We start from the raw sequence: 27,735 nt of genomic DNA, 5'->3' as shown, positions 1-27,735 counted from the left end.
CATGGTTTGACAGGATATACTAAGGTAGAAAATACATGATTGCTACTGTTGAGAAACTGAAGATGTTCTTGGCGAGACAGACACTAAACACAATGACGTGAGGCCGGCAGGGGCACTTTTACGACTGATGGGCTGGAAGTGCTGAGGCACATAGTAGCTGGTTCGCTAACTGGGCCTGACCATGTGATAACAAATAAATATTCATTGATTGAGGGGCGCCTGGGTGGCTCAGTCGTTAAGCGTCTGCCTTCGGCTCAGGTCATGATCCCGGGGTCCTGGGGTCGAGCCCGGCGTCGGGCTCCCTGCTCGGCGGGAAGCCTGCCTCTCCCTCTCCCACTCCCCTGCTTGTGTTCCCTCTCTCCCTGTCTTTCTCTGTCAAATAAATAAAATCTTTAAAAAAAAAAATTCACCGATTGATTGCCCTGATTAAGAAGTAGGATTAAATATCTCCTAGATCTTCTTAACCCCCATTCTAGAGAGAAACAGAGCTGGGCGTTGGTGAATATCTCGTTCAGGGGCAGGAGAAGGAGAAGCAGTTGAAATGTGGAAAGAAAGGGAAGAACACAGAAAGTTAGGACAGCCGACTGGGCCGACCGCAGCAGGGAGGAGGGCCGTTCTCTTTTCTTTTCCTTCATTCCGTCCGTCCTTCCTTCCTCCCTTCCCAGCAGCCTCGAGACAGCGCTCGGGGTACGTCTACGCATGCTTCCATGTCGGGTAGCGATGCCATTTTTCGAGAGGATACAGGTTCCTGAGAACGGGTGAGGGGGACTGTCTGCAGTGGCTTTTAGTTTTAGGACTCCTTGCAAATTGGATATGGATGGTAGAAGGTAGAGACAGCAAGTATTTAAATACTTCTCAGGTATCAGAGTGTTAGGGAACCTGGATCCAATATGTCAATAAAGGGAAGGTGAAAAAGAACGAGGGGGAAAAAAAAAAGAGGCCATGGGATAAAGAGTTGTTTTTAGTGATTTCTAGTAGAGTATTTTGGGGCAATCTGGAAGATATAGATCAAACTTCAAAAGTTAAGAGAAAATGAGGTATAATACGTGTATCAGGAATAAACGACTTCTTGGAGACACTAGCAGGTAAGAAAAGGATAGAAAGAGGTAAACATCTGATGTCTGGCACCGTGCTGCCGTTTTGGAAGGACAAAAATGTAGACGATGTCTGTCCTCATTAAACTTAGAACTGTTTATGAAACAATAAAATAAATACACCGAAACAAGCCAAGAATGGAAGCAGCAAGGAACGTTAGGCAATTATGATAAAGGTACCATGAAAATTCTCATCACATAGGGACCGCCCTCCGCTATTCTGTTTCAGGTAATAGCTCAAACACATTTAACACTGATGGTGAGAATTTTTTTTAATATTTTATTTATTTATTTGTCAGAGAGAGGGAACACAAGCAGGGGGAGTGGGAGAGGGAGAAGCAGGCTCCCCGCCGAGCAGGGAGCCCGATGCGGGGCTCCATCCCAGGACCCTGGGATCACGACCGGAGCCGAAGGCAGACGCTTAACCGACTGAGCCACCCAGGCGCCCCTAGAAATACTTCTGAGATCCTTTTATAAGGCCGAAAAAATGCAGAAACTTTTTAAAGGACATTACTTAAAATCACTATCCAAGTTCATCTATCAAAAAAGTTCAGAATGAGCACTGGGTATTATATAGGACTGATGAATCCACTGACCTCTACCTCTGAAACCAATAATACATTATACGTTAATTAATTGAATTTAAGTTAAAAAATAAATTAATTTAAAAAAAAGTTCAGAACCTTTATGGAGCACGCACTCTTACAGCAGAGCACAGATGCTCGGCTAGGTCAGGGGAAAGGACATGGTGGGAAAAAATGTATGAAGGAGGCATAAATCCAAACAAACACTGGTAATGGAAAAGGGGCTGTAAATGGAATCAGAACCAAGGAACTGGGGGTCAATGTCTACTTTAGAGAGCCAGCAATATCCTGAACGTGAGGGCGGCAGAGTCGCCACAGTGAGCTGGTGAGACCATTAAAAAGGCACCTGTGGGCACCCACTCACCTGAGACTTCATCCTCTCCCTCTCAGTGGCATCTTTCAGTTGCTGAATTCCGAATTTGATTTTCTGGATTTCTTGATTAATTGTGGTTACCCGCTCGTAGACAGCTCCCCTTTTTTCTTGAACTTTATTGCAATCTCTAAAGGAAAACAGACAGCTAAATTTTAATTCCGCTCAAGCATCTGAAAAGGAAAACATGAAACTCTAATTTTGATTCCAAAGAGATCACGTATGTTTGTTTGACAAACCTAAACACTCTCTTGGGACATACAAGCAAAGAGCTGCAAACCCCACAGGGTGCTGGAGCTGAGGGCTGTTATTTACGCCGGAGACTTTAAGGTGACTCCCCCAGCTGTGCTCACGCACGTACTACTGGGAGGAATGTGACTCGGGACAACTTTTCTGCAAGGCAGTTTGGCAGCAAATACAAAATCCGCCTGTTCTGTCCTTTGTCTTCATCAGCATGAGGAAGAACAAAGGAAATTTTCACCATGTGCAGACTGAAACAAGGACATCTCATAGACGTATCTGGGGGTGTATTCTAAAAATATATCCTGAGGACTGACAGGAAGAAGGCTCTACCACGGGAACACCCCAGCATGCTGGCTAACAACGGCCATAAAACGCTTAGTGAAATATTACTTCTTACCTGGATTTAAAAAAATAAAAAATAGGACCTTTTCTCAAAACATGGATGCTATAATGCCGGAGCCCAGCTGGACCATAACATGGACCAGGTGACTCATCTGATGCAGCCCTAGCCCACTCCTCTGAGTGCACTGAAATGGGCAGGGGCACCAGAACCCTTCTGGAGAATCCTGCAAAGGATGTGGAAGCATGGATATCTGGAAAGGGAAAAAACTAGGACCTAAAACAACTCTAAATCTAGACCCAGCATTATAAGATTCATAATTAATTCATCTTTTTTTATTCACCCACAGGTGGAATACCCTGTCAAAATTACAGGAGTTTCAGGATCTTAGGGGGGAAAAATGGACTGGCTTTCCCCAATTGTTTTCTAACACATTAAACTGAAAACAAGTTCGTACTCAATCACCGTGCGTTTATACTGCTTGACGTCCTCATGCTTCTTATTTATTTTGAATTGCGCCGTGGCGAGTTTTTCCTTCTTCACGATCATTAGTCTTTTGAAGGAATTTTCTTCCGTCTTCAATTTCTTCAACTCTGACTCATCACTCTCAATTTGGTCCTCCAAGTTCAGGCTCTATAGTTGACAGGAAGTATTTAAAGTCGATACAACCAATTAGGATTTATAAACAAAACAAACATCTATTTCCTGGGATGAGCTATAAGAAGATACAATTTGAAGATGAGGTAAAACTGTTTAAGCCCTAAAGCCGAGCAGAAGAAGGCAAAGTGTTGGGAGGGGACCACAGCAAGGCACTGGGGACACTGGGAAGGAACAGGACCCTGGGCAGGGCTACATGAAGGGGGTTTGGGTCTGAATTAAAGTAGGAGGAATAAAGAGAAAAGGGGAAACCCTAGAACCATTAAAAGCAGTGAACCTCATGCTGACTCTGGATGGCAGACAAGGAAGTGTATGGTTGGGATAGTATATCTCAGGTCACCTCGCCTTCTAACCCCTACTTCCCTCAAAAAAAGAAATCCTTTATCAAATGCAGTGTTAGTGATCCTGGGGACAGTGTGGGTTACTATGATAAAGTTAAGAAGTAAAAAAGGATTTTCAAGCTTCTAGCCTGGGAAAATTAATGTTGGCATTCACCCTCCATCTTCAGGGCAGGCACTAAGGGCATAAACTTAAATCGCAGGTACGATGTGAGACCGTAAGTTGGGACTTTGGGCTTACTGGTGAGATCATTTCCAATTGTTAGAACAGGTTTAAAATTCCATTACTTTCCTCCAAAATATACACAGCAACGTGCCATGTTAATTATTCATTCATTTCATCTGAAGGCTAACATAGGTCTTACCACTGCTGTGTTTAAGAAGAAAAATGTTTTATTGCTCAGCGAACACTGCCACATCTATTATACTCTAGAATGATCCTGCCTTTCTTTAGGAAAAATAGTAACACAAAATAAAAGGAAAGCCAAGGAACTATAGTAAACTATTCCATAATAAAAACATTAAAATTCCACACAATACAAACCTCTTTTAAGATGCTGGTTAATTTTTCCCTGTTATCTGCCAGGTCCTGTATTTTCTTCTGATATAACTGTACCTCCAGTTGACATGAAGGCAAGCAGTCAACGGAGTCTCTATAGATTTCATACTTTTCCATCACTTCTTGCTTTCAAAGAAAGAAACATAAAAACCAGTTTGATAGTCTCCTTTATGAAACTGCAGTACTGTCAATTTGTTTGCTCTTAAATAATTTCTGCACTTAATACTGAAAGCTTAAGAGCAGAAAACAATTAAGTTTCTAGGTCAGTAAGAAAGCGCTATTACTGACATGTGTCTAAGTACATATAATTATGCTTCTTAATTGCCAAATATCCTTACACAAAGGAAAACTGCCACAATTTTACTAAATCACTCACTGAAGTACCTTCCAAAGGTTATTCATGATGATTTGAAAAGAGTTCGTGTCTGCTAATATTCAAACTGCTCCTAATTACTCCTGGGCAATTGTATTACAAATTATGATCTTCCTATTCATCTGTATAATAACTATTACTATGGCTGATTCTTTTTAAAAGATTAATTCCTCTTCTAAAATTAGAAAATGAACATGTAACAATATGGACTTACTTTTCTTCTCCCCACTAGCCTATCCCTCCAACCACCTTCTTAACCAATTGGATTTTGTCTTCAGTGAAATGCTTAATCATATCATTGCTCATTTTTGTTGTCTTTTTTCTTACCAATCTGTAACCACTCTTTGCATGTTATGGATATAATCCCTTTACCTCTCATATGCATTATAAACATGATCCATAGGTCTCCTTTTCTCTAACTTAATTAAAAAAAAAAAATCTATCCCGGTTCAAGATTATACAAACGTTCTCCTAAAATTTCTAAAATTGTTAAAGTTTTAATCCACATAGAATTTATTTTTGAAAATGGTGCAAGGTATAGACGCAGATCCCTTTTCTTCTATGTGAACAACCAACTGAACCAGAACTGTTTTTTATTAAATAAACTACACTTTTCTCATAAACACTTAGATCTAGTTTTTGGCTCTCATTTCTGTTCTCATAATCATTGTCTATTCCTGGGTGATAATTCTTAATTAAACAGGAATGACTAGAATAGCAAATTCAGAGGTAAACCAGAAATGTTCTGTTAACTGATGGTTTAAAAGCCCTGCCCCACAAAGGATGCTAACTTGTCTGCCCCCTTCTACTTCTGTCCCACTGCGCCTCCATCCATCTCCCACAACAACCCATCATCTTGTTAAACATAAATCATATCATGTTCCAACATCCCCCTTTAAACTAATCAGTGGTATGCCCTTGCGCCTAAAGTAAAATCCAGCACCCTGAATAACCTGCCTAGTGCTTATTTTCCTATGGTCACCTCATGCCACTCCCCTTCTTATGCATGAGGCTTTGTTCCTGGAACACACCTCGCTTCCTTCTACCTCAAAGAATTTGCATATGCTGCTCCCTCTGCCTCCAATGGTCTTCCATGTACAAAATCAGTAGGATAACCACGGTTTATTCTTCAGATGTCAGCGTCAATTTCTACTTCCTTCCCATCTCCACCCCAGATTTCCAAAATTTAAATTAGGCTACCCTCATTATATTATTTCAAAGAACCCTATACTATTCTTTGTTTCTCTTTTTGGTGTTTCTTAAAAAATATTTTTAGAGCAGTGTTAGGTTCACAGCAGAACTGCGCAGAAGGTACAGGGATTCCCCATGTACTTCCTACCCCAACGTGTGCATACCCTATACGTTTTCATGATATATAACCTGTAATTATATCACTGATTATAAACTTAATACCTTTCTCCATCACATAAAGTAAGTCTCAGGAGGACAGAGAATTTCTGTTCTGCTCACCCAGGGCAAAGTCTCAAAAATTTGTTGCATCATTGAACAAATGTCTTGAAATTGTACTTCTTTTCCCTACACCTACTTTAGAGGACAGCAACATATCAGAGACAAGGGCAAAAAGCTTAAGAGGAAAAGAAGTGTAGATAAACTGGAAGTCACAAAATGAACCCATGATTAAACAAAAGTTGCTAAAAAGAAAAAAATATATAGAAAAGCATTAAAATCAAAAAAAGGAAATTCACCCTGGAATTTTTAAGTTTCTGGACTGTATCTTTCATTTTTTCTTTATAATTCTTTAGCTTCTCTGGAGAATCCACAATTTTTGTTTTCAAACTCTCTTGTACTTCTTTCAAAGAAACTACTGACAATTTTAGTTCATTCTGTTGAGAAAACATATTTATATATTAGATACAGTAATAAAATTGTTAACTTACCATTACAATAATGGAAAAGAACAAAGAAATTGGGTCTGTGCTCGTTGTAGTGGGGGAACAATGAAATTATAATCACCTGCTTATTTGCTCCCTTTTGTCTACGGGCCAAGACCAAACCCCTAAGCAGGACATTCAAGGTCCTTCACTGTGTACGCCTCCTGTCCTTGCAAGGTCCTCTGCTGCCAGTGCCCCACCTACCTACAGCCTACTAATACCAGTCCTAGGTTTGAACAGATGCAAGTGATCTCTCCTTGATCAGTACGGTCCTCCTGAATACCATCATCCCACCCCTGTACTGCCTCTGAGTTTCATTAATCCTTGGAAATCCTGCTCCCACTTCCCCTGCATTCCTTCTATGAACAGCACAATCACTGTACATGCAATGCTATAATTATGTACTTAATCTGTGTGGCTGAATTTGACTGAGCAGCTTGGGGTTGTGAGAAGTCATCTTTGTTCTCCCAGAACACAGACAAAGCCGTAGCACTGAGCAGGTGCTCAATACACGCCTGCTTAATTAAAACAAATTTCCTTGCTCTCCTGAATTTCAAACCATTTGGGGAATTGAGGTGAAGGGCAGAGATTTTTGTGAAAATTTTCTGCAAGTCTAAAATTATATAAAGATAAAAAATATTCATATGAACTTCCTCCCCAAGTATTAGTTGATAAATTATGTTTACATTGTTTTGAGATACTCTCTATGTATCGATATGGGAAGATCTCCAAAAAATATTAAGTGAAAGAATCAATTACAGATCAACAAACACAGGTCCATTTCTAGGAACAATGAATAATGAAACGGCAACAGATTAACTATATGTGTCTATATAAGCACATGCAACCTCATGGAAAGGAATGGGAAGGTGTAAACTGTAAGGGAAGCAGGCCCAGAGAAGAGGGCCTTCTGGGTCTGACTCTCTGTCTCTCTCATGATATATATATATGTGCACACACAGAGGCATGTCATTTGAGTATTTTATAACAGGAATGTATTACTGGATGGCTTCTGTAATTTGTCTACAAATTATTTTCAACTAAAAAGAACCACAAATGATCTTACATTTTGATCAACTAACTCAGAGCCCAAAATTGAATGTTTGACACCGTATGTCTGTTATTCTAGCAAACGGTTACACTGTCTACTCTACTCTCTCATGCTCTACAAAAGCAGAGCCCAACCTCCTTACAGCTGACATTGACTTTCATCACATTTCTTCCTTTTATAAGAAGCCTAAACCCGATACTATAATTACAAAACGATTTTGTTTTAAGGTAGATTTAAATGGGACAGAAAAAAATGAATAAAAAATAACCAGTCAATACTACTCAGAAGAAAGCATTTGCTAATAAAAAGAGTGACAGAAAAATACAGAATATATTACACCAAAGTAAATTTCAGGTGGTTTTATATAGCGTTAAGTGTTAATAGAGAAGCCATAAAAGTACAATGAGACAACCTGGGATTAAAAACATGAGAAATGGGACAGGGTTTTCTGTGTATAGAACTAAGGCCACAAACCATAAAGGCCATGTCTACAAATTTTACATTAAAAACATAAGCCTTCTAATGGAAAAAAATCATGAATTCAAAAGACAAGTAGTTAATATCACTAATTCATAAAGTTTCTTTAAAAAAAAACGAAAGAAGCCAGAACACACGTAGTTTACAAAATAAGACATAACAACAAACCATTGAATAAGATGTCAAAATCACTAAGAATCAAAAAAAAATGAAAATGAGGGTTTTTTTTCCTATACAGAAAAAGCAAACTAAAAACCTCCCATTTTGGCAAGACAGTAGGGAAAAGAACACTCTCATATTCTATTGGTAGGAATGTAAATGGGTATCTTTTTAGAAGCCAGTTTGGCAAGGTGAGTCAGTTTTAAATGTGCATTCCCTTTAACCCAGAAATCCTACAAGTAGGAATCTGGTCTAAGATGAAAAGCAGCCTGGTACACAGATCTCGGTGTGTGTACGTGAGTGGGTGTGCAGCACACACACGCTGCTGTCTAGTAGCAGAAACATTAGAAGCCAGTCCACCAACAGGACACCAGAAGGATCTACATCAGTGTGATGTACAACCATAAGCAGCCGTTAAGATAATGAGGCTCTATGGTGGCATGGTAAGTATTCATACTCTTTTGTTCAGTGAAAAAAGGCAGGTTTGAGGCATAATGTTACCTCACAGCTCTGAGGTAACATTACACATGGCTCTCTGCATAGAGAAATGTCGTCTATGCACACATCAGACTGTGTGGTGAGCCACTGGGTGATGTGCACTCTCCTCACACATTTCCCATGTTTCCATTAAAAAAAAAAAAAGGTAGTCAGCTATTATATTTAAACTGAAAAAAGTTAAACTAGTTTCATTTTAAGGAAAAAGGGAGAAACATTTACTGTAACAATGCACACAGTTAAAATACTCCTCCACGCAAAAGATCCAAACCTTAAACGCTGGTTATATGCAAAGACGCTTACCAAACGCTTGGTTTTCTCTGAAATATCAGACTTCTTTTGGGAATTTCCGTCCTGGAGCACTATCTAAGGAAAAAAGCCAATAAACTTTTCTGTGATGATTCAAAACAGATTTAAATTTAGCCACTCAGTGCATTCTCATAAAATAAAGGTAAGGAAGGAGAGAAGTTAAATGGATTAGACCAGATATTCTCAAACTTCCTCTGTTTACGATGCCCCCAGGCCAGAAGAAATACCTAACGGTTTCTTTACTAAGTAGGAGAGTCCAAATAACTGCATAAATATTTATATCCTAACAACTTAGTAGCCCTTTGAAAAAATTATGCATACAAATTGGAAAAAAACAATATGTTTATTTTATTCTTAAATAACCACAACTACTTCCAAATTGGATGTGTGTACCACTGGGCCCTGCACAAATTCACACACGTTGGAATCAGATTGGACACAGATATTCTCATTTCCTGTTCTGTGCGGTTGTTCACGTAGTACTGGTTTTTCACCACGACAAATGCCAGAACCCAGGTTCAAAAGATATGAATGGAAGGCAATGTGCCTTGAACTAGGAGTTCAAGCAGGGTACAACAGATGCGAACAATCACTGTTTCCCATGAAATTTTAAAATATCCCAAAGCCCTTGAAGTCCAGGGTGCCTCCGTACAGTTTGGGAACAGCAAGTTTAGAAAAAGGCAAATCCTAAAAAATTCTAGTCAATAAGACAGCATAGGACTTGGGCAACAAAAATTGATAACCATGGTTGACAGAAGTATATATCCATTATAAGGAGCACAAATGGGCACAGCAATATACCCTAGATCTTTTGTAACTGAAAGTAACATGCTCTTACGGCCTCCACAGCCAAAAGAAAAAAAAAAGTTGTTGTTTTTAATTTTAAGCAAACAACTGTGAAAATAAAATGAAACCTCGCTCACATGGAGTCGGGAGGCCAGGACGGGGAGCTCTCACCCCCCACAAAGCCGTGTCAACCCCAAGAAGCCTCATCAACTAGGCCGCCAACAGGGCAAGAGGTCCACTGAGTCTCTACGGGAAAGCCACTACCCCTGCAACTCCCCCAATGAGAAACCATCACCACCCTCGTGCTAGGTTAGTCTTCTCTGACCCCAAGAAAGGTGGTTCTCTTAGCGTTCTCAAAGTTCTAGCATATCAACTACTTTGCTGTGCTTTCTGCTTTTATTCCCTAGCTGTGAGCAAAAACAAAACCAAAGTGCCCAAGAAGAAGAATTTTTTGTCATATAATGAATCAAACTCTGTGTTTGGACTCTTGCTTTTCTTCCAAGGACTCTGATTCCAAACAACCCTCCCAACCTCCTCCTTCTTCTCCATAAAATAACATTTCTCTCCTTTGTTTGTTGGACAAGCCTATGGTTTTTGCTGCAGTTTACTTGTACCAAATTGCAATTCTCTGCCATTCCCAAATAAATCCATTTTTGCTGATAAGATAACTGGCTGTTTAATTTTTAAGGTCAACACAGCTGATACCGTTTTTTGACGAAACTCTTGATTCAGTGACTGCTGCAGCTCCTGAATATCATCTGAAAGCTGCTTGAACTCTGCTTGTTCTTCAACTGGAACAGAACTAAACACAGCAAAATAGATGAAAATAACATATATCAAGTTCTTAACTTTGCAAGGCCAAAACAGTCTCTGTCCTCAAATGACTCAAACGGAAAAAAAAAAAAAAACAAAAAAACAAAACTATCTGCTTTTGTGTTTCTGAATTCTCATCCTTCCATGTGACAGACTTAAAATAGATGACCTGGACTCTACAACACAGAAAATAAAGATCAGATGGGCTCCTTCAGCCTTTCACCACCGAATCTGCATATGGACTCATCTGCATTCGTACCTGCCTTTTCTAACTCAGCTCCTAATACAAGGAGCGCGACATTCCCTTCCCTGTTCAGTGCCGGCTCCTGCCTGGCTCCTCTCCTCACCTCCCTCCCTGGATCATCCATTCCCTTTGCTCTGCCTGTCCTTCCCAACAGCACCTGCCCATGTAAAAGTCTCTGCCATGCGCACCGTTCTCAACTTCCGCTTTTGAGACATGGCACAGAATTACGGTTCTAATGATCATTTCCCTGACTGCTAGTGAGTTTAATAATCTTTACATATTTTTAATTAGCTATTTGTATTTATTTCTCTGTAAATCCCCTGTTCTTGGCCTTTGCCCATTTTTCTATTATCCTTTTGCCCTTGGTTTGTAGGAGTTCTTCATATTTTAGGAATATTACACAGGTTTTCTTACTAGGGACGGTGCTGCTCTGCTGGGTAGGCTGCAGATACCCACCCCCCCAGTTTGTCATTTATCTCTTAACTTAGTTTGCACTAAATTTACCTGTGAAATTTTAGTATCTGCCTCCTATTCCCAGTCTTTGCAGCCTACTGCTGTCTCTAAGACAGTCTATACCAGGGCAGGTTAGGAAAGCTCTCCCGTGAAACAAAGAAACTCAAAGCCATCAAGAAATTAGAAGGGATAGGAAATCTTTCTGCTCAAAATCGATCTATCTATCTATCTAGCCAAGAACTCATAACTCCCAAATGACTCTCCAACGTGACCGGTGAGGCAAAACAAAACAAAGCTCTCTTAACAGAATTAACTGACTTTAAGGAAGAGGTTAATTCACTAACAACAAGAATAAAGTAGAAGAATATATTATGTACTAAGAGTTAGAAAGGAGAACGAGTTTTTCTTTTTTTGGAACAGGTAAACTTAAATAGTCTGCCATTTAGTGAGGAAGGGGAAAGAGACTTGAGGTAGACTGCAGGGTTGTCAAATACTACTCATGATTCATTCTGCATCTTGAAATTACATTTATTTTATCTGTAAATCTCCTACTTACTCAAGTCTCTCCAATTTCATTAACGCTTCCTGGTGCGCAGTATTTAACTGGTGCATTTTGTCCAGAGATGATTTCTATTAAAGCAATTTTCATATTAGTGCTTTTCAACACAAACAGTGATGTGTTTAAAAAAAAAACATCTACCGGTACATGCTGCAAACTGCTTACTCTTCAGCTTTCACCATCAGAAATAAGACATTTTTAAGAGAGAACAGGCATTCAAGACAAGTGAATTAGGAATTTACTTATTCACGCATAAATGCTGAGTTCTTACCATAGTCAGGCACTGTGCTAAGTGCCAAGAATAATACCCAAGAAGTAGTTATAGTTGGGACTTAAGTAGCTCATTCTCCTTGAAGGGTCAGATACATGCATGTAAGTCTACAAACCAACTTGCTACAGGACTAAATATAACGACATCCAGCCCAACCTGGGTAATTAATGGGTGGGGAAGAGCATCACAGGGCGCTTTGTAAAAATGTCTGAGCTATGTCTTAAAAAATGAGGAGAAATTAGCCAAGCAAAATTGTATGTTTCTGTGTGTATATTAGCAAATCTACGTGAAGTTTTGGAGCATGTGTGATGTTTGGGAAGTATAAACTTGACATGATTTGTGCAAGGAAGCTTCTATCTATACAGCTCAGTGTCGCTGGAGCTGAAGTTCTAATTATCTGGTGTTACTCTGGCACTTTTCTAAGAATATGATAACCCAAAACTGAGGACAGATGGAAAGAAATCACATGAATGACCCATAATCTTTCCAAATTCTCTAAATCGTTGATGAAATGAGTTTCCATCCGTTAAAGTGATTTACTTGGACTGGATCTTATAATGTACTGTTGGGCAAGCATGATAAACAAAACGTCATTTCAGGCCATTCTTTAGAAAGCAAACATAAACCTCAAATATCTCAATTAAATGAAGAACACTGCACTATCTATTAAACTCCCAAGGAAAAAACTGTGAATTCGTCACTATTTCTCTTCCCTTACAGTTCCTAATATAGGAAAAGGCGCCTCAGCTGTAAGATTAGAACAAAAAACCCAGCCTTTCCCTAATGCTATCCAATAGCGAAGAAAATCTCATTCTGATACATGCTTTCCAGTAATGAAAATCTGCAACTTACATAAATATTAAAATAAATTTGATTCTAACAGCCATCTGACAATTAGGTATCTGTGACAACTATTTCAAAACAGATCTGCTATGTGACTCAAAAGTATGTTTAAATCTTACATATTGCCAAAGAAATTCCATATATGTCTCACGGCATGCTTCTCTGAAGTGAATGAAGTTGATAATGCCACTTAAAAACCGACTTGTCCGTTTTGCCTCTAAAATAGAAAGCAAGACTCCTTAAGTAAATCCTTGAAACAAATGTAAAAATAAAAATTCATTCTCTCCCACGATATACTCTGCTCATAACACATAGAATAAAACTGCATGCATGCTATAATGAACCAAAGTGCAAAAAATGTGCTCTAATATAAAGATCAGAATTATCTTTGCATTAATAACTTAAAAAAAAAGGTAAATCATTTTTAGTTCGAGAGAATAATAAGGAACAGATTTACTCTCCCATTTTAAACTAGAAAACCAGATAAAATATACAAGGCAACCAATTTTAGACACCAGACAACAGGCAATACAGGACAGCCATCCCTAAGAGAAACAAATGAGGTGAACCCTATTAATGCACCAGCCCAGTACTTGGGCGTTTTCAGGCTGTACTGCAAGGAGGGAGAACACAAACAACTCGCAGGTTTTCCTGAGTCACGAAGATCGAGTTTGGAGTTTGGAGAGGCCATGGCAACTAGAATTTATGAGTTCTAGAGGCCGTGGCCTCTCCCAACTAAACTCTATCTTCCTGACAGCCTCTATAAATATATTCTATAAATATATTCTGTTTGTTCAGGAAGACAGAGCAATGCATCAGCATTAAAAGAGAAGGGGAAGATTTTTTTAAAAGACCCAAATCAAACTTTTGTACTTAAAAAATAAAATATCTGCAAAAATAAATACACTAGGTGGGATTAATAGCAGATCGACCTGACAGATGAATGCATTAGAGACAATGAAGACACAACAATAAAAGCTATCTAAAAGGCCAGAGAAAAAAAATGGATAAAGCACCTATGTGCTGAGGGAAAACATCAAGTAGCATAACAAATGTGTAATTGGAGTCCCATGAAAGAGACTGGCAGAAAAAACTTGTATAAAATATCTAAATATTTTCTAAATTTGATGGACACTATAGACATAGCCAAGGAAACGAGCGAGTCTTAGTGGGGGTGGGCAGGGGCAGAGGAACACAACAACAAACGGAAAGAAAATCTCCCAAAAGCACATTATAATAAAACTGCTAAAAACTTGTGATAAGGAGAAAGTCTTACAAGCAACTAGACCGGGGGAGAACCAATAGAAACTAAGTCCAGGCTAAGTAAGCAAGTGGTTTGGATTATTAACTTTCATGTAGGAATCGCTGCTGATGCCTTAAGGGCTTGGCGCTGAGCATCCTAGCAGATGTGAGACTCTAGGAAGGCTGCATCCTTAGTGAAAAGTAGATTGGAGAAAGAAAAATCTCTCATGCCAGTGAGGGAAATGACAAAGCTCCTAGTGTCTCTTAGCCTTGTCTCTGGGGAGCAAATGATCTCTGAAAATTCCAAAGCTTGAACCTACTGCCATAAGGATTTTTAGTTTGAATTAAACTGTATATGTGGTCCAAGAACTCCCAAAATTTGGAATTAAAAAGTGATCTTTAGCCAATGATAACCCGGGAACAACTGCCAAAAGCAAAAAGTATCCCAGGAGGGATGTGGCCTCAACCCCAGCAGCAGAAGACCATAGGACGACTCTGCTGAAGACAAGCTTAGATTTATAATCCAAAGGCATGTGTGCATATGCACGCACACACATGGAAGACACAATCTGTCATCAGTTTGTGGGATGCAGCTAAAGCAGGACGAAAGGGAAATTTATAGCACTAAACACCTGTATCAGGAAAGAAGAAAGGTCTCAAATTAACATCCTCAGCTTCTATCTTAAAAAAAAAAAAAAATAGGGGAAAAAACAGCAAATCCAAACTATGCATGGAAAAAAAAGAAGGAATAACAATAAGTACAGAAACCAATAGAACAAAAACATAAATAAAATACAGAAAAATCAATGAAACCAAAAGCTGGTTCTTTGAAAAGATAAACAAAATTGGTAAGCCTCTGGCCAGACTGGTCCAGGAAAACAACAAGAGTGAAAAAACAAATGACAAATGTCAGAACTGACCCCAAAGACTGTTAAAAATGATACAGGAAAATTATGAACAACTTTGTTAATAAATTTTCCAGCTTAAATGAAGTGGATAAATTCCCTGAAAAGGGGAAACACCAAAGCTCACTCAGGGGTGTTGGCAATAAACCACCAGCATTTGATATTATCACTATTCTGGATTTGTGCTATTCTAATAGGTGTGTGGTGGTTGGTCAATTGATTTTTGACAAAAACTGCCAAGGTAATTCAATGGGAAAAGAATAATCTTTTCTGGGGCACCTGGGTGGCTCAGTCGTTAAGCATATGCCTTCGGCTCAGGTCATGATCCCATGAGCTTCGGGCTCCCTGCTCAGTGGGAAGCCTGCTTCTCCCTCTCCCACTCCCCCTGCTTGTGTTCCCTCTCTCGCTGTCTCTCTCTCTGTCAAATAAATAAATCTTTTAAAAAAAAGAAGAATCTTTCAATAAGTGATGCTGAAATAATTTGATAACTATATGCAACAAAGAAAAAAACCTGAACTTTGACCCTGACCTTACATCATGTATAAAAATTCAAGCATTAAATAACAAAAGCGAGAACCATAATATGCTTGGAGTGCCTGGGTGGCTCAGTCAGTTAAGCGTTCGACACTTGATTTCGGCTCAGGTCATGATCTCAGGGTTCTGAGATCTGACCCATTGAACCCCGAGGAGGAGATTCTCCCTCCCTCCCTTTCCCCCTTCACATGCGCACTCTGGCTCTCTCTCTCTCTCATAAATAAATAATTAGTAAATAAAACTATAATATGCTTAAAATATACGAGTAAAATCTTAGCATCTCTGAAACCAAGATTTCTTAATAGCACACACAAAAAAATGGTTTTATGAATCATTTTTATGAAAAAAGAAAAAAATTGATAAATTAGAATCTTCAAAATGGAAATATATTTTGCTCTTCAAAAGAAACTGTATAATACTAAAAAGTCAAGTAATAGATTGGGAGAAAATATTTGCATAATATCTGATAAACTATGTGTTTTTATAATATCTGAAGAAGCCTTACAATTCAATAAGACAAACAATTTAAAAAAAAAAAAAAAGATGGGGCACCTGGCTGCCTCAGTTGGTGGAGCATGTGACTCTTAATCTCGGGATTGTGGGTTTGAGCCCCACACTGGGTGCAGAGATTACTTAAAAAAATTATTCAAAAAGACACTCCACCAAAGAAGACATATGGACAGCAAATAAGCATATGAAAATATGCTGCTATTAGTCATTAGGGAAATGAAAATTAAAACCATGAGATACAGCTATCTAGCCACTAGAAGGGCTAAAATTAAAAATTTCCAATATCAAGTCCAGGGGAGGAAATGGAGCAATTGAAACTACAGATGCTGTTGATGGTTATGATGCCACCATGTTAGAAAACAGTTCAGCAGTTTCTTAAAACGTTAAGTATGTACTGAACACATGAACCAGCATTTCTACTGCTAGGTGTTTACCCAGAGAAATGAAAACACATGACCTTACGAAGACTTGTAACCTACGTTCAGAGCAGCCTTGCTCATAATGGCCAAAAACTGTAAACAATCCAAATGTCTATCAGCTGGTCACTGGGTAAATAAATTGTAGTTTATATTTACAATAGAATACTATTCCAAAATAAAAAGAAACAAAGAACTAATAAATGTAACTAACATGGATGAATCTCAAAAGCATTCTGCTAAGTTAAACACACCAGACACAAAAGAATACAGACTATTATTTCATTTATATCAAATATCAGACAAGTCAAGAAACTACAGTGACAGAAAGTAAATCAGTGGTTGCCAGGGAAGAGGGGTCGGTCAGAAGTAATCAACTTCAAAGGGACCCGAGGGAACTTTTGTAGGGCTATCGAAATTTCCATACATGATCGTGGCAGTGGCTATACAACTATGTACCTTTGTTAAAATTCTAGTTATACATTTAAAATTGGTGAATTTTTATTTTGTGTAAATTATAGACCAATAACAAAACAAAAAGGTAGAACAGAAAGAGGAAAAAAACATTTTTAAATAGCACACTGAATCTCTTGCAACATAAAATAATTTGATGTATAAATATCAGAGTCAAATGAATTAAGGGACATTTAAATAAAGTTAAGAGAAATTGACATGTTAATATAATATCAAGACTATTCTTATCAGTGCTAAAAGATATTTTCTTCAGAGTAAAAAGTAATTGCTACATTTGAGAAAATTGGTGTGATGAATCCACTATGCAGTATCACAGCTTGCATATTACTCATATGCGTGTTTTCAAATTTACAGGGTATCTTTTAAATGTAAGGAGTTAAGAAAAACGGATCAGAAAAACAGCTTTCCTATGGACCTACAAAGGAAAACAATTCCAGTAAAAAAAGGATATAAAAAAATTAATCCTTAAAAATGGGATAAACTTTCTAAAGCCAATTATCTGTAGTTTTTATTTTTACATTTATTGACAGAGAAGTAAAATACTAAAGTCAGACATTAAAAATTGTTTTAAATTCTCACTTACTTGGATATAGAATATCAGCAATCTCAAAGTCATTCACCCGACAGATGGGCAGAAATGAATCCCTTAAAGATGAAGTGGAGAAAGAATATTTTAAGTTATATATAAACCATACAATATAAACATTTTATTTTCCAAGAGATTTCTGGATATGTTTCTCAATGTCCAAAGACCAAGTCAGAAGTCAACTACTACGCAAAATCCTGTAGCACAGAAATCTATGTTTTCTGTACACTACACAAGTATTCAAGCAATACCAAGGTAAAGTTATAAATTCTAATAAACAACACACACTTTTGGAGGTACTAGGACTCTTTAAAAACTCAAAACCTCCAAACAATTTTAGATTCACAACATCTTAAAACCCTACTGAAAGGAGAATTGATAGTGCCACAGAGGGAAGCAGTTAGTTCTATTTGAAGAAGTCTACAATTTTTAATGTACTGATGGAGTGGAGAGGGAGATGATAGAAATTCTCCAAGAAAATCCTGTCATTAAGAAAGCTTAATGTAGGCGCCTGTGTGGCTCAGTTGGTTAAGCAGCTGCCTTCGGCTCAGGTCATGATCCTGGAGTCCCAGGATCGAGTCCCGCATCAGGCTCCCTGCTTGGCGGGGAGTCTGCTTCTCCCTCTGACCCTCTTCCCTCTCGTGCTCTCTCCTCTCTCTCTCTCTCACACATAAATAAATAAAATCTTAAAAAAAAAAAAAGAAAGCTTAATGTAATGAAAAAATAAATGTATGTAGTCTCAGAAAATAAAACCACTTTACTCACAGATGAATAAATAAATTGCTGACCGGTAAGAAGCCTTCCATGATATGTGGATACATGACTTCTGAGTTCACTGGCATCTAAATGTAATATATCACAAAATCTAAGTTACACATTGATTAGACAAAATGAGAAAAGTCTTCAACCTCAAAATAACTTTTTTTTTTTCAGTAGGCTCCGTACCCAATGTGGGGCTTGAATTCATGACCCCTAGATCAAGAGTCATATGCTCCATTGAGCCAACCTCGTGCCCCCTGTTAATCATAAATTAAGATCAAAATAACCTTATTATCATTAAATGTTTAAAACTTAGTAAACAATAATGATCCTAGCACAAAACTAGAGTTGTTACTAATAATGCTAGGTTCACAGCAGGCCTCAGTAAAGATTTTTTAAATGAATGAATGAAGGGGTCAAGTCAGCATTTACTAAAATCAGGAGCTATGCTCAGCATTTTACATGTATTCTTCTTTAATTTTCATAACTACCCTAAAACACTGTGCTATCCCTATTTTATACACAAAGAAACAGCCTTAGCAAGGTTTCATAGCAAGTATGTGGCAAAGCCTTTGATTTTTAAACAATATGTGATCATATTGGTGGGATTCTAAAGATAGTACATTTTTAGTAAAACTTCAGATCATGCCCTGAGGATTTAACAGCAACAACAAAATTAGGAAAAATGATTTTCCTACTAGCAATACCTAATTTGCTAAAAGCTCAGATGCCTTATTTCAATTATTTTCAATCTTAGTGTACATCACACACTCTAATTTGGGAGTCTTTTCTCAGAAGAGAGAGTATGTGTGAAGACTGTGCTGTTGCTCATTAGCCTCTGAAGACAAACCTGTAAATCTGAATAACTACACAGCACCAATAATTTGTCATTTGTCTTTTACTACTGTTGTCTTACTAAAGCTATCAATTTAAGGCACTATTATACCTAAGATTCTTTTGCCAGTGACATTAATTTTATACAAGCCTTTGATTTTGTTAAAAATAAAGTCAAGAACTTCCTATCCTGAAACCAGTATGCAATACGAACAAGGGAAATGCAGCAAAAGAAAGTAATTTTGCCTCATCTTAAACCCACCATGTAAAAATGCTCCAGTCGGATTCCATATACTATTTGTAAGGCTCTCATGTAGATCATGTGCAAGACTTCAGGCTACAACAGAAAAACAACTTTTAATACTCTGATGCATGACTCTACAGCTGAATCACCATCATCTGATATAGTAGACAATGGATGGAAAGAGAAGAGTAACAAAGTTACTCTATTTCTCTTGAAATATTTAATTTTTCCAAATCTTAAAACACATATATACTTATCAGTTTGCTCAGATATAATAAGTGGTCAGTAAGATCAGTTGTTTAAGCTTATATACAGAATCCAATCCAAGCAATCCATCCACATTAGGGAAGACGGGTTAGTCTTTCAAAATAGATTGCAGGCATGGGGCAAACATAACGGCACACTGAGGGTGTATTTTTTTTTTTTTTTAAGACCATGGGCAAACTTATTTCATGCTTTAGACGTTAAGGTTTCCTGAGATGTTAAAGTTTAAGTGAACACTATGATCCTGGGGGTATAAATTTAATAGAGTAACATGGAATTTTCAAAAGTTTTATCTTTTAATTCAGCAGCTGCCAGATACTGGCCTGTAGAACCTGTTCTGACCCATATACAAGTTCATTTATTCTGAGATTATTCCTTCCATTTTAAAGAATTACAAAGGGACTGAGATCAAGAAGTTTGAGTTCTACATCATTAAACCAGGTTTTATTATGTTATTACTTCAAGACCAACGCAGGAAAATGGAAGGAGACTTTGGGATTTTCTGTGACACATAAATAGTTCATTTTTGCATTTAATAACTAAAGAAATGAGAATGAAGCCTGTCAAAACAAGTCAATCCCCCCCTTGGGGCATAATGCAAGAAAATTAATCTGTAAGTTTCCAAAGAGAATTGTTTTCTAAGCACTTTTTATGGTTGGAAACCACTTGGAATAGGTTCCTTCAAGCCCTACCAATAAATGATACACTCAGACCATCACTACAATAATAAAAAAAATTTAATATACTTTAATACATCTATGATTTAGAAGTGTTCTTTTTTTTAAGGAAACAACCATATTAAGGAATTGAATTCCTAATGGAAATGCAGATGTCACCTCACATATAAACTTAACATTATTTTAAAATTACACTTGGTGAGAGATTGCCTCTGGATTAAAATGACTGGCCCACATAAAGTAGTAGGGTACATGCCCTTCTGCAAATACTATAGGCCAAGTAGTTTCATTTCTTTTTAAATACCATCATCCACATGCAAACACAATCACATTGTACCTTTGGATTTGGATAAAGATCATTCTTGGAGAGGTTTTTACCATCAGCTCCTGTTAAGATTTTGTTGCGAATATGAATCACAATCTCAGCTACATTATATCTGGGGAAAGACAAAGTTTCCATCTTGGGAATCTCCCAGTCTGAAGGAAGAAAAAGCAAAGATCAGAAACATGGACAACTAGCTGTTCTCTTTATCTGGAAGCTGATAAATGTCAGCAAAATTAACAAGCCAATGTTGAACTATTCATAGTAGTGTTAACTATCATCAAACATCCTAGTAAGATAACACAAATTACAACATATGTATATCCTAAATTATAAATGTGTATATACATGTATGTAGTCTGAAATATCTTTTATTCTGAAATGGTTTTCTTTCTCTAATTTCCTAATGCTCTTCTCTTTCAATGGGAAAGAGGACTTTGCTCGAATATACATGAAAATCCCTGTTTTTTCTTTGGTAAATTTGGGGGACTTAGGGTTTAACAAGATTGGTCTTGAGAATTAATCCTCAAGGCAAGATATATAGGCAACACTATCAGCAGAAGCTGTATATAAACAGTATCAACATAAGGATAATAAAACTGTACTCTGATCTAACATCCTATTTGATGTACACATAGTGAGATGGGTAATAAGATTTAAGATGCACCTAGGAAGAGAGAGGGGAAAAAAATACAGTAAAAATAGAATGCTGTAACTGGTAGGAATCCCAATCACCAGACAGATAACTTAAAACAACAACCACCACCACCAATTTCCCCTAATGTTCTCAGATGTGAGATACTCCCACCTGTGTCCCCCTACAGCAGTCGTTCTCACAATTTCGCACCCCCCCCCCCGCGGGGGGATACCTGGGTATATGTGGCGACATCTTTGGCTGTCAGGACTGGAATGGGGGTGCTACTGGAATCTAGTGGTTCGAAGCTCATGCTGCTAAACAACCTACAATGCACAGGATAGCCCCCCACCTCCACTGCAGCAAAGAATTATTCAGTCCAAATGTCAATAACGCTGAGGTTAAGAAATCATGTCCTAGAGCCTTGCCTTTAACTGTTATAATACCTGCCACAGTGTATTGTGAGGTTTCTAGAACTCTGACACTACATTCGGAGCCCCCGTGAGCTGACACCTTTGCATTTTCTTATTTCTAGCCGTGCCCAGCAGAAAAGCAGTAGTAGCAGCAGGAGCACCAGCCATTGCAGCCACTGCCTCTGCCTCTCAGTTGACAATATTGGATTTATTACATACAGATCCCCTGTTCTGTGAGGAAGTAGCATAATTCAAGAGACCCAATGTGAATATACTCAACGTTGCAAACAAACTGAAATGACCCACAATTCTGGAAATCCATTTCTTTAGGTGCCTAATATTTCTTTAGAATATTATAGTTAAAAGAAGCTTCAGCAACTTGCCTAACCTCTGATAAATGTAGAAAGCTGTTCTGAAAGATGACCAACCAACAACTTTGCACTTCTGTGTGAACACGTGCAAACATCACAAAGTTCACTAACTCTCAAGGCAACTTTTTTCCACTTCAGTATGGCTTTAATAATTAAATAACTCTTCCTCACACCATGTAGAAATCTGTTTATTGTAATCTTTACCCACTGGTTCTATTTCCAGTCAACGCAACTACAAAGAAAGTATTAATTTCTGTTTACATGACACCACTTTTGAAAATGTGAAGAAAGTTATCACATCTCTGCTTAGCCATCTCTTCTCTAAGGTTAAGTATAATTTAAGTAGAACCACTGCTTATATGACATTATTTTAGAAACTTTACCATTCTACTCAATTTCCTCTAAAACAATTTTGTCAATGTCTTCTTAAAATGTAATGCTCAAACTGAACACAATACTCCAGATACAGTTTGCCTAGGGCAGAATATTAATATAGTAGACATTGGCCACGCTGATCTAGTCTACAACTGTAGCACTTACTGACTCTCTGTCTCTGTTTCTCTCTCTCTCTCTCTCTCTCTCTCTCACACACACACACACACACACACACACACACACACTCACGCAATCAACTAAAACTCCCAGAACTTCTTCAATGTGACCCATTGATATCAAGCCAGGACTTCTCCATGTTTTTCTTAACATAATTATTTGAACGTTAAGCAAGGATTTGCACTTCCCATTACTGAATTTTATAATTTCACACTTTCATTCCATAGTCAGCATCTTTCTGACTCCAGATCCTGACGCCTCACATATTAAATGTCCTTTTCAGCATTAACACACATTCCACATTTTCATCTAAGGTCATAGATTTAAAAACCACTGATAGAAATACTTGGCCAAAATATTGTAGAAAAAGTCACTTTTCCAAAACAAGCTACATCTGGATCAAAGATTATCACAATAAGGGTGCAGCTGGTTAAGCAACGGACTCCTGGTTTTGGCTCCAGTGATGATCTCAGGTTGTGAGATGAGGCCCCAGGTCAGGCTCTGTGGCTCAGCATGGAGTCTGCATGGGATTCCCTCTCCCTCTGCCTCTGCCCCTCCCATTCGTGCTCGCACTCTCTCTCTCCCAAATAAATAAATCTTAAAAAAAAAAAAAATTATGAGAGAAAGAGTAGGTATAAAATACCTTCATAATCATTAATCGCACATCCCTCTCTAATGTGTCTTACACACTCTATCAGATTAATCCTTATGAACACCAATGCATCATGTAATATTTTTACAAAAATACTTCAATTATCCCACCCACCACATCAAATTCAATTTTTTTCTGTTGGTTTCTAAAACACTCCAATATTTAATAAATCAATGAATTTTCTGTTTCAAGTTAGTCTCCTCCAAGATGTTTCCCAAACTCCCAATGCTTCTTTTTGGAATCATCTCCCATATCCAATTTCTATCTTTCTTTGATAGTACAATTTCAATTCCAATTCATTTTTGGGAGGTGGGGAAAAAGGCCTTCCAACTGAACAGTATGAGGTCTCTAGTGGGATAAAGCATGTAAACAACCTAATAACATATGCAGAGTGACCCTCGGACCGCCTAGCAAGTAGCAGGTATTAACTGCTAATTGTCCCTCTGATTTCTTTATATTTGCAACACTGAGAAGCTGAACAGAGTAGATGTTGACAGAATACCTGTTAAATCGTACACACTTCGTTTTACTAAAACTGGTTCATGAAAGCAAAATTCCAGGAGGCAAAGACTAAACAAAAACAACCTCAATAAATTAAGTAAAAAGTTTCCTGAACTCATTCAGGGAAAATGAACGTGCTATGCATGCACAGTGCCATATATTCACCGCTCTATTCCTTTGATTCTTAGACTAAGTATGATATCTTTGCTCTGGCTAAGCGATGTGTGAGCAACGGAGATCTGTAGAAAGTTGACGAGCGTCTCAAACCTATCGCCTTCTAAATAAAGGGGTTAAAAAATATAAATACAAGCTTCAACTGGCCAGTTTCAGCTCAAGTTTCTTCTCACACAGTCTACGTAGCAACACTCATCGTTTCGCAGGAACTAAGCTCAGGTTGTTTCTGAGACCAACACCAAGTTAAAAGAACCCCATCTCCCGGGGGCTGGCTTCTCCAGCCTCCTCCCCAGCGCTGCGCGCAAGGAAAACACTGCCAGGCCCGGTGTCCAGGCTCCTGCCCGCGCCTCCGGAGGGACGGCGCACTCAGGCTCCCGTCCTCCGGTATTTGATCGCGTTCACTTACCGCGCCAGCCAGCCGCCCGCAGGAGGGCGAAGAACTCCGGAGCCGCTGCAGGTGAAGTTAGAAGTCAACAGACATCAACCATCAACCGTTGTGTCTTTTCAAACTTGCCGCCTCCTACTGGAAGTCCCGCCCCCTCCGCCCAGCCCACTTCCTGCGCGGCCGCGGCGCCGGGTGCCGGTAAGGCTCAACAGACTCGAGGCGGGTGGACCTTGTGCGGCAAGAGAAGGCGCCGGGCTCTAGGCGGAACTGTTTTTTGCGGCGTTGGCGTCTAGTCGGACTTGGATTCCACAGGAAGTGGGAGCGCGACGGTTTGCAGGAAGGGCTGGGAGTTCCGGGAGCGGGGTTGCTGCAGAGTTCCTCCACATAGTGGAGCGCCCCCCGGGCCCGAGGTGGAGAGCAAAAGCGAATGGACAGTTTCTAGAGACTTGAGCTAAGTTCAAAGTGAGAAGGGAGAGAGGATGTGGGGCTCTCCGTGGGGCAGCGTAAGTCGTAGAGTCCCAGAGTGATGATACTAATACCGATATTTTGACATCGAGTATGAGCGCACGGCTTCTGTTTTAAGCTTCATTAAAAGGGGAAGGAAGATGGGGGCGAGTAGATACTGTCATCAAATGAGGGATCTAAATCAGAGAGACCATGCAGCTGGCCAAGGACGCTCACAGTGTTCACAAGTAGCACAACCAGTATCCAGACACAAATCCCCTGATTCTGCGTTGGTTAACACGACTCCCGAGAGGTGAAAGGAACCCAACGGTTCATCCGGCCAGAGCCTTTCACTTTTACAGGCAGGCAGACGGGGGCTTGGAAGTGATTTGTTCCCTACCGTGCAGTAAGCGGCACTGTCCAGAGTAGAAGCCAGTGTCCTGATTTTAGCTTCTCCCTCCCTCCGGGCATCTCTCCACAGTAGCCAGCAAGACAGGTGCTTCCCGACACGGACTGTTCCCCAAACGTGCACGTGCCCCAGTGAAGGGCGCTTCATACATGATCGCAAGTCAGCGTCCTGCGGCACAAGACATGAGCGAACTCGTGTCGATGGAGAAGCCGTGAAGTTTAATTTGGGTTTTGGGCACTAGAGGCCATAATGGGACCTACATCTGACTGCGGGATGGAGTATTAGTCGGTGAGGGTCCTATGTTGGATGGGGAGTCTGGACTGAATGAAGTGAAACATCATGCTAGAAATATTGTGTTGGAAGTAGACAAACGCTGGTGCTTTTTTGTGCATATTGGTAGAGAAGCCTATACCCATTCTAACAAAAATACATTTCATATTAAATAGTTTAGGACGTCTCTTTCCCTAAGTCCATGTTCTTAGGTCAATCTCAAAGTCAGAATAGTTAAACTCAAAAGTAGGTTAGGAAAGTAGAATTTTAAAGATCTCAGGGAGTCAGGAAAGAAGAGAAAAAAGACCTTTCATTGGCACTTGGCCAAATCAACTTTATTACTTGTGCATACTTACCCTCCACTGGAGCACATCTCCTTAGAGGCAGGAAAGGGGGGACACCTAAGGGTGGAGGGCACATCTCTGGAATCAGTAGCTGGATTTAAATCTCCAGTCACACTACTTACTGCCTATGTGGACTCAGGCAAGTTGCTTAACCTAAGCTGCTTTCCACTTCTGCAAAATGGAGAAATAGTCCTATTTGATTTATAGGTTGTCATGAAGATTAAATGAATTTGTTCATGTAAAGTGCCTGGCAGAATTGTGAGCACTCAATAAGTATTAGCTGTTATTTTGATTATTATTTGTATGAGGTCCCTATGCACATGGTAAGCACTCAACAAATGTCTGAACTGTTGAGAGTTCAGACAGGAAAAGAGTGACCTCTATGTGGGCCAAGAATAGAGTAGACCCAATGGAAAGAAAAACAAGACACCTCTATAATATAATGGTTCAGTTGGATAATTTTACCATCGATATGGCAATTTGATAGTTAAAAGTATGAAAGAACTAATGGGTATTTATTGAAATTATCTCAGCTATAAGGGTAAGCGTGACTTTAAAAATTCAGTTGCTATTACAGGGCCGTGTGAGGTAGAGGGTGGAATGGCAGAAATTTCAACTTAGACTTTCTAGAGTTTTAATCATCATCCATGAAGACACTAACTGCAGCAGAATATTGAACCTAGTATTCTTTATGACTGTGGCACCTAATTTTTCTGCACCTGTATACCCTCACATGCTCTGTATCTGCCTTCTATTTCATTTTCCCTGTCAGTCCTCAGTCCATTGCCTCCCTTCCCAGCCTGGACCGCAGGGTTTATCAGCATCCAAACTCCCTGTGTCCAAGGCCTCTGACCCAGGTGCCTGTCAAAACTGTGACCCTGAATGCATCCCATAAATCCCCAGCTTGGTGCCCTGGAGGAAACAGTACACAGGGGCATACGACACATTTGTGGTCTCCAGCTTCATCTCACCGCCTGCTTCTTGACAGTCCATTAATTTATCATCCATCACTTTCCTGTCTTAGAGCTTTCAGTGCCTTCTTACAAACTATCCCTTCCCAGCCTCAACTCCTGTCTTTATTAGTAGGTGGCCAGTGTAGTCTCAAAGGTGTTTTTCAAGCATGTAACACACATTCACATGCATCTGCAGTTTTTATGCCTGTTCCTGATCTCATTTGAATTTCATGTTCCCTTTCTAGATTGCACTTTAGAGGCTGGATGACAGACCTGTAAGGACTGAGCAGACCTTTGAGTGACGTGATGAGGATGCTCAGTGAGACAATGAGAGCCTGCAGCTGGGACTTTACCTTTAGTGCAGGTGGTGCTCTGTGGCAGCTTGTGCTTTGGGTTAAAACAAATCTCTTTTTAAAGTGATGGGTTCCAGGGACGCCTGGGTGCCTCAGTCATTAAGCGTCTGCCTTCAGCTCAGGTCATGATCCCAGGATCTGGGATCGATTCCCGCGTTGGGCTCCCTGCTCCGCAGAAAGCCTGCTTCTCCCTTTCCCACTCCCCCTGCTTGTGTTCCCTCTCTCACTGTGTCTCTCTCTGTCAAATACATAAATAAAATCTTTAAAAAAAATAAAGTGATGGGTTCCAAATTGTTGTTTCTGCTTTGTTTTCAGCAGATCAGTAAGGCTGAAAAGTTGATTCATTTGATCTAGGGTGGTAGAAATAGGTGAAAATACGAAGATGGATTTTACTCCCTATTTGCCATCAGGCACCCATGCATTGAAACAGAGATTCCCTACAGAACACACACATTTCCAGTCACCTTGTTTCCAGTTAACTGAGAAAATTCAAGCCATCATGCAACACACACCTTAACCTCCTGCTTCCTCATGCCCCTCCCTGCCACGTGTACCTCCCTCTTACTTATTTTAGAAGATGAAATATACCTCCCCGGCCTGTGC

General features: G+C 39.2%; 1 protein-coding gene across 2 annotated transcripts in view; it reads right to left on the bottom strand.

The window, feature by feature from the left end:
* The window catches only part of NUF2 (NUF2 component of NDC80 kinetochore complex), a 37,055-nt gene extending 12,547 nt beyond the window's left edge, over positions 1 to 24,508 (bottom strand). The window contains exons 1-13 of one of the 2 annotated variants that reach the window (XM_025892160.2): positions 24,381 to 24,508; positions 20,693 to 20,832; positions 19,433 to 19,507; positions 18,343 to 18,419; positions 17,575 to 17,636; positions 13,030 to 13,127; positions 11,794 to 11,867; positions 10,433 to 10,529; positions 8,936 to 8,998; positions 6,265 to 6,402; positions 4,171 to 4,311; positions 3,089 to 3,264; positions 2,043 to 2,178 (exon numbers count right to left, since the gene is read on the bottom strand). In XM_025892160.2, coding sequence (XP_025747945.1) covers positions 2,043 to 2,178; positions 3,089 to 3,264; positions 4,171 to 4,311; positions 6,265 to 6,402; positions 8,936 to 8,998; positions 10,433 to 10,529; positions 11,794 to 11,867; positions 13,030 to 13,127; positions 17,575 to 17,636; positions 18,343 to 18,419; positions 19,433 to 19,507; positions 20,693 to 20,815 — 1,260 coding nt within the window. In that variant the 5' untranslated portion in view covers positions 20,816 to 20,832; positions 24,381 to 24,508. The remainder of the gene's footprint in view (positions 1 to 2,042; positions 2,179 to 3,088; positions 3,265 to 4,170; positions 4,312 to 6,264; positions 6,403 to 8,935; positions 8,999 to 10,432; positions 10,530 to 11,793; positions 11,868 to 13,029; positions 13,128 to 17,574; positions 17,637 to 18,342; positions 18,420 to 19,432; positions 19,508 to 20,692; positions 20,833 to 24,380) is intronic. The other variant, XM_025892161.2, reaches the window with a different exon arrangement.
* Positions 24,509 to 27,735: the final 3,227 nt, after the last annotated feature.

This window comes from Callorhinus ursinus, unplaced genomic scaffold (assembly GCF_003265705.2).
Source record: "Callorhinus ursinus isolate GAN/ISIS: 27379988/994484 unplaced genomic scaffold, GSC_fseal_2.0 scaffold54, whole genome shotgun sequence".
NCBI classification, from domain to species: domain Eukaryota; kingdom Metazoa; phylum Chordata; class Mammalia; order Carnivora; family Otariidae; genus Callorhinus; species Callorhinus ursinus.
This window is presented reverse-complemented; position numbering and strand designations above follow the sequence as displayed.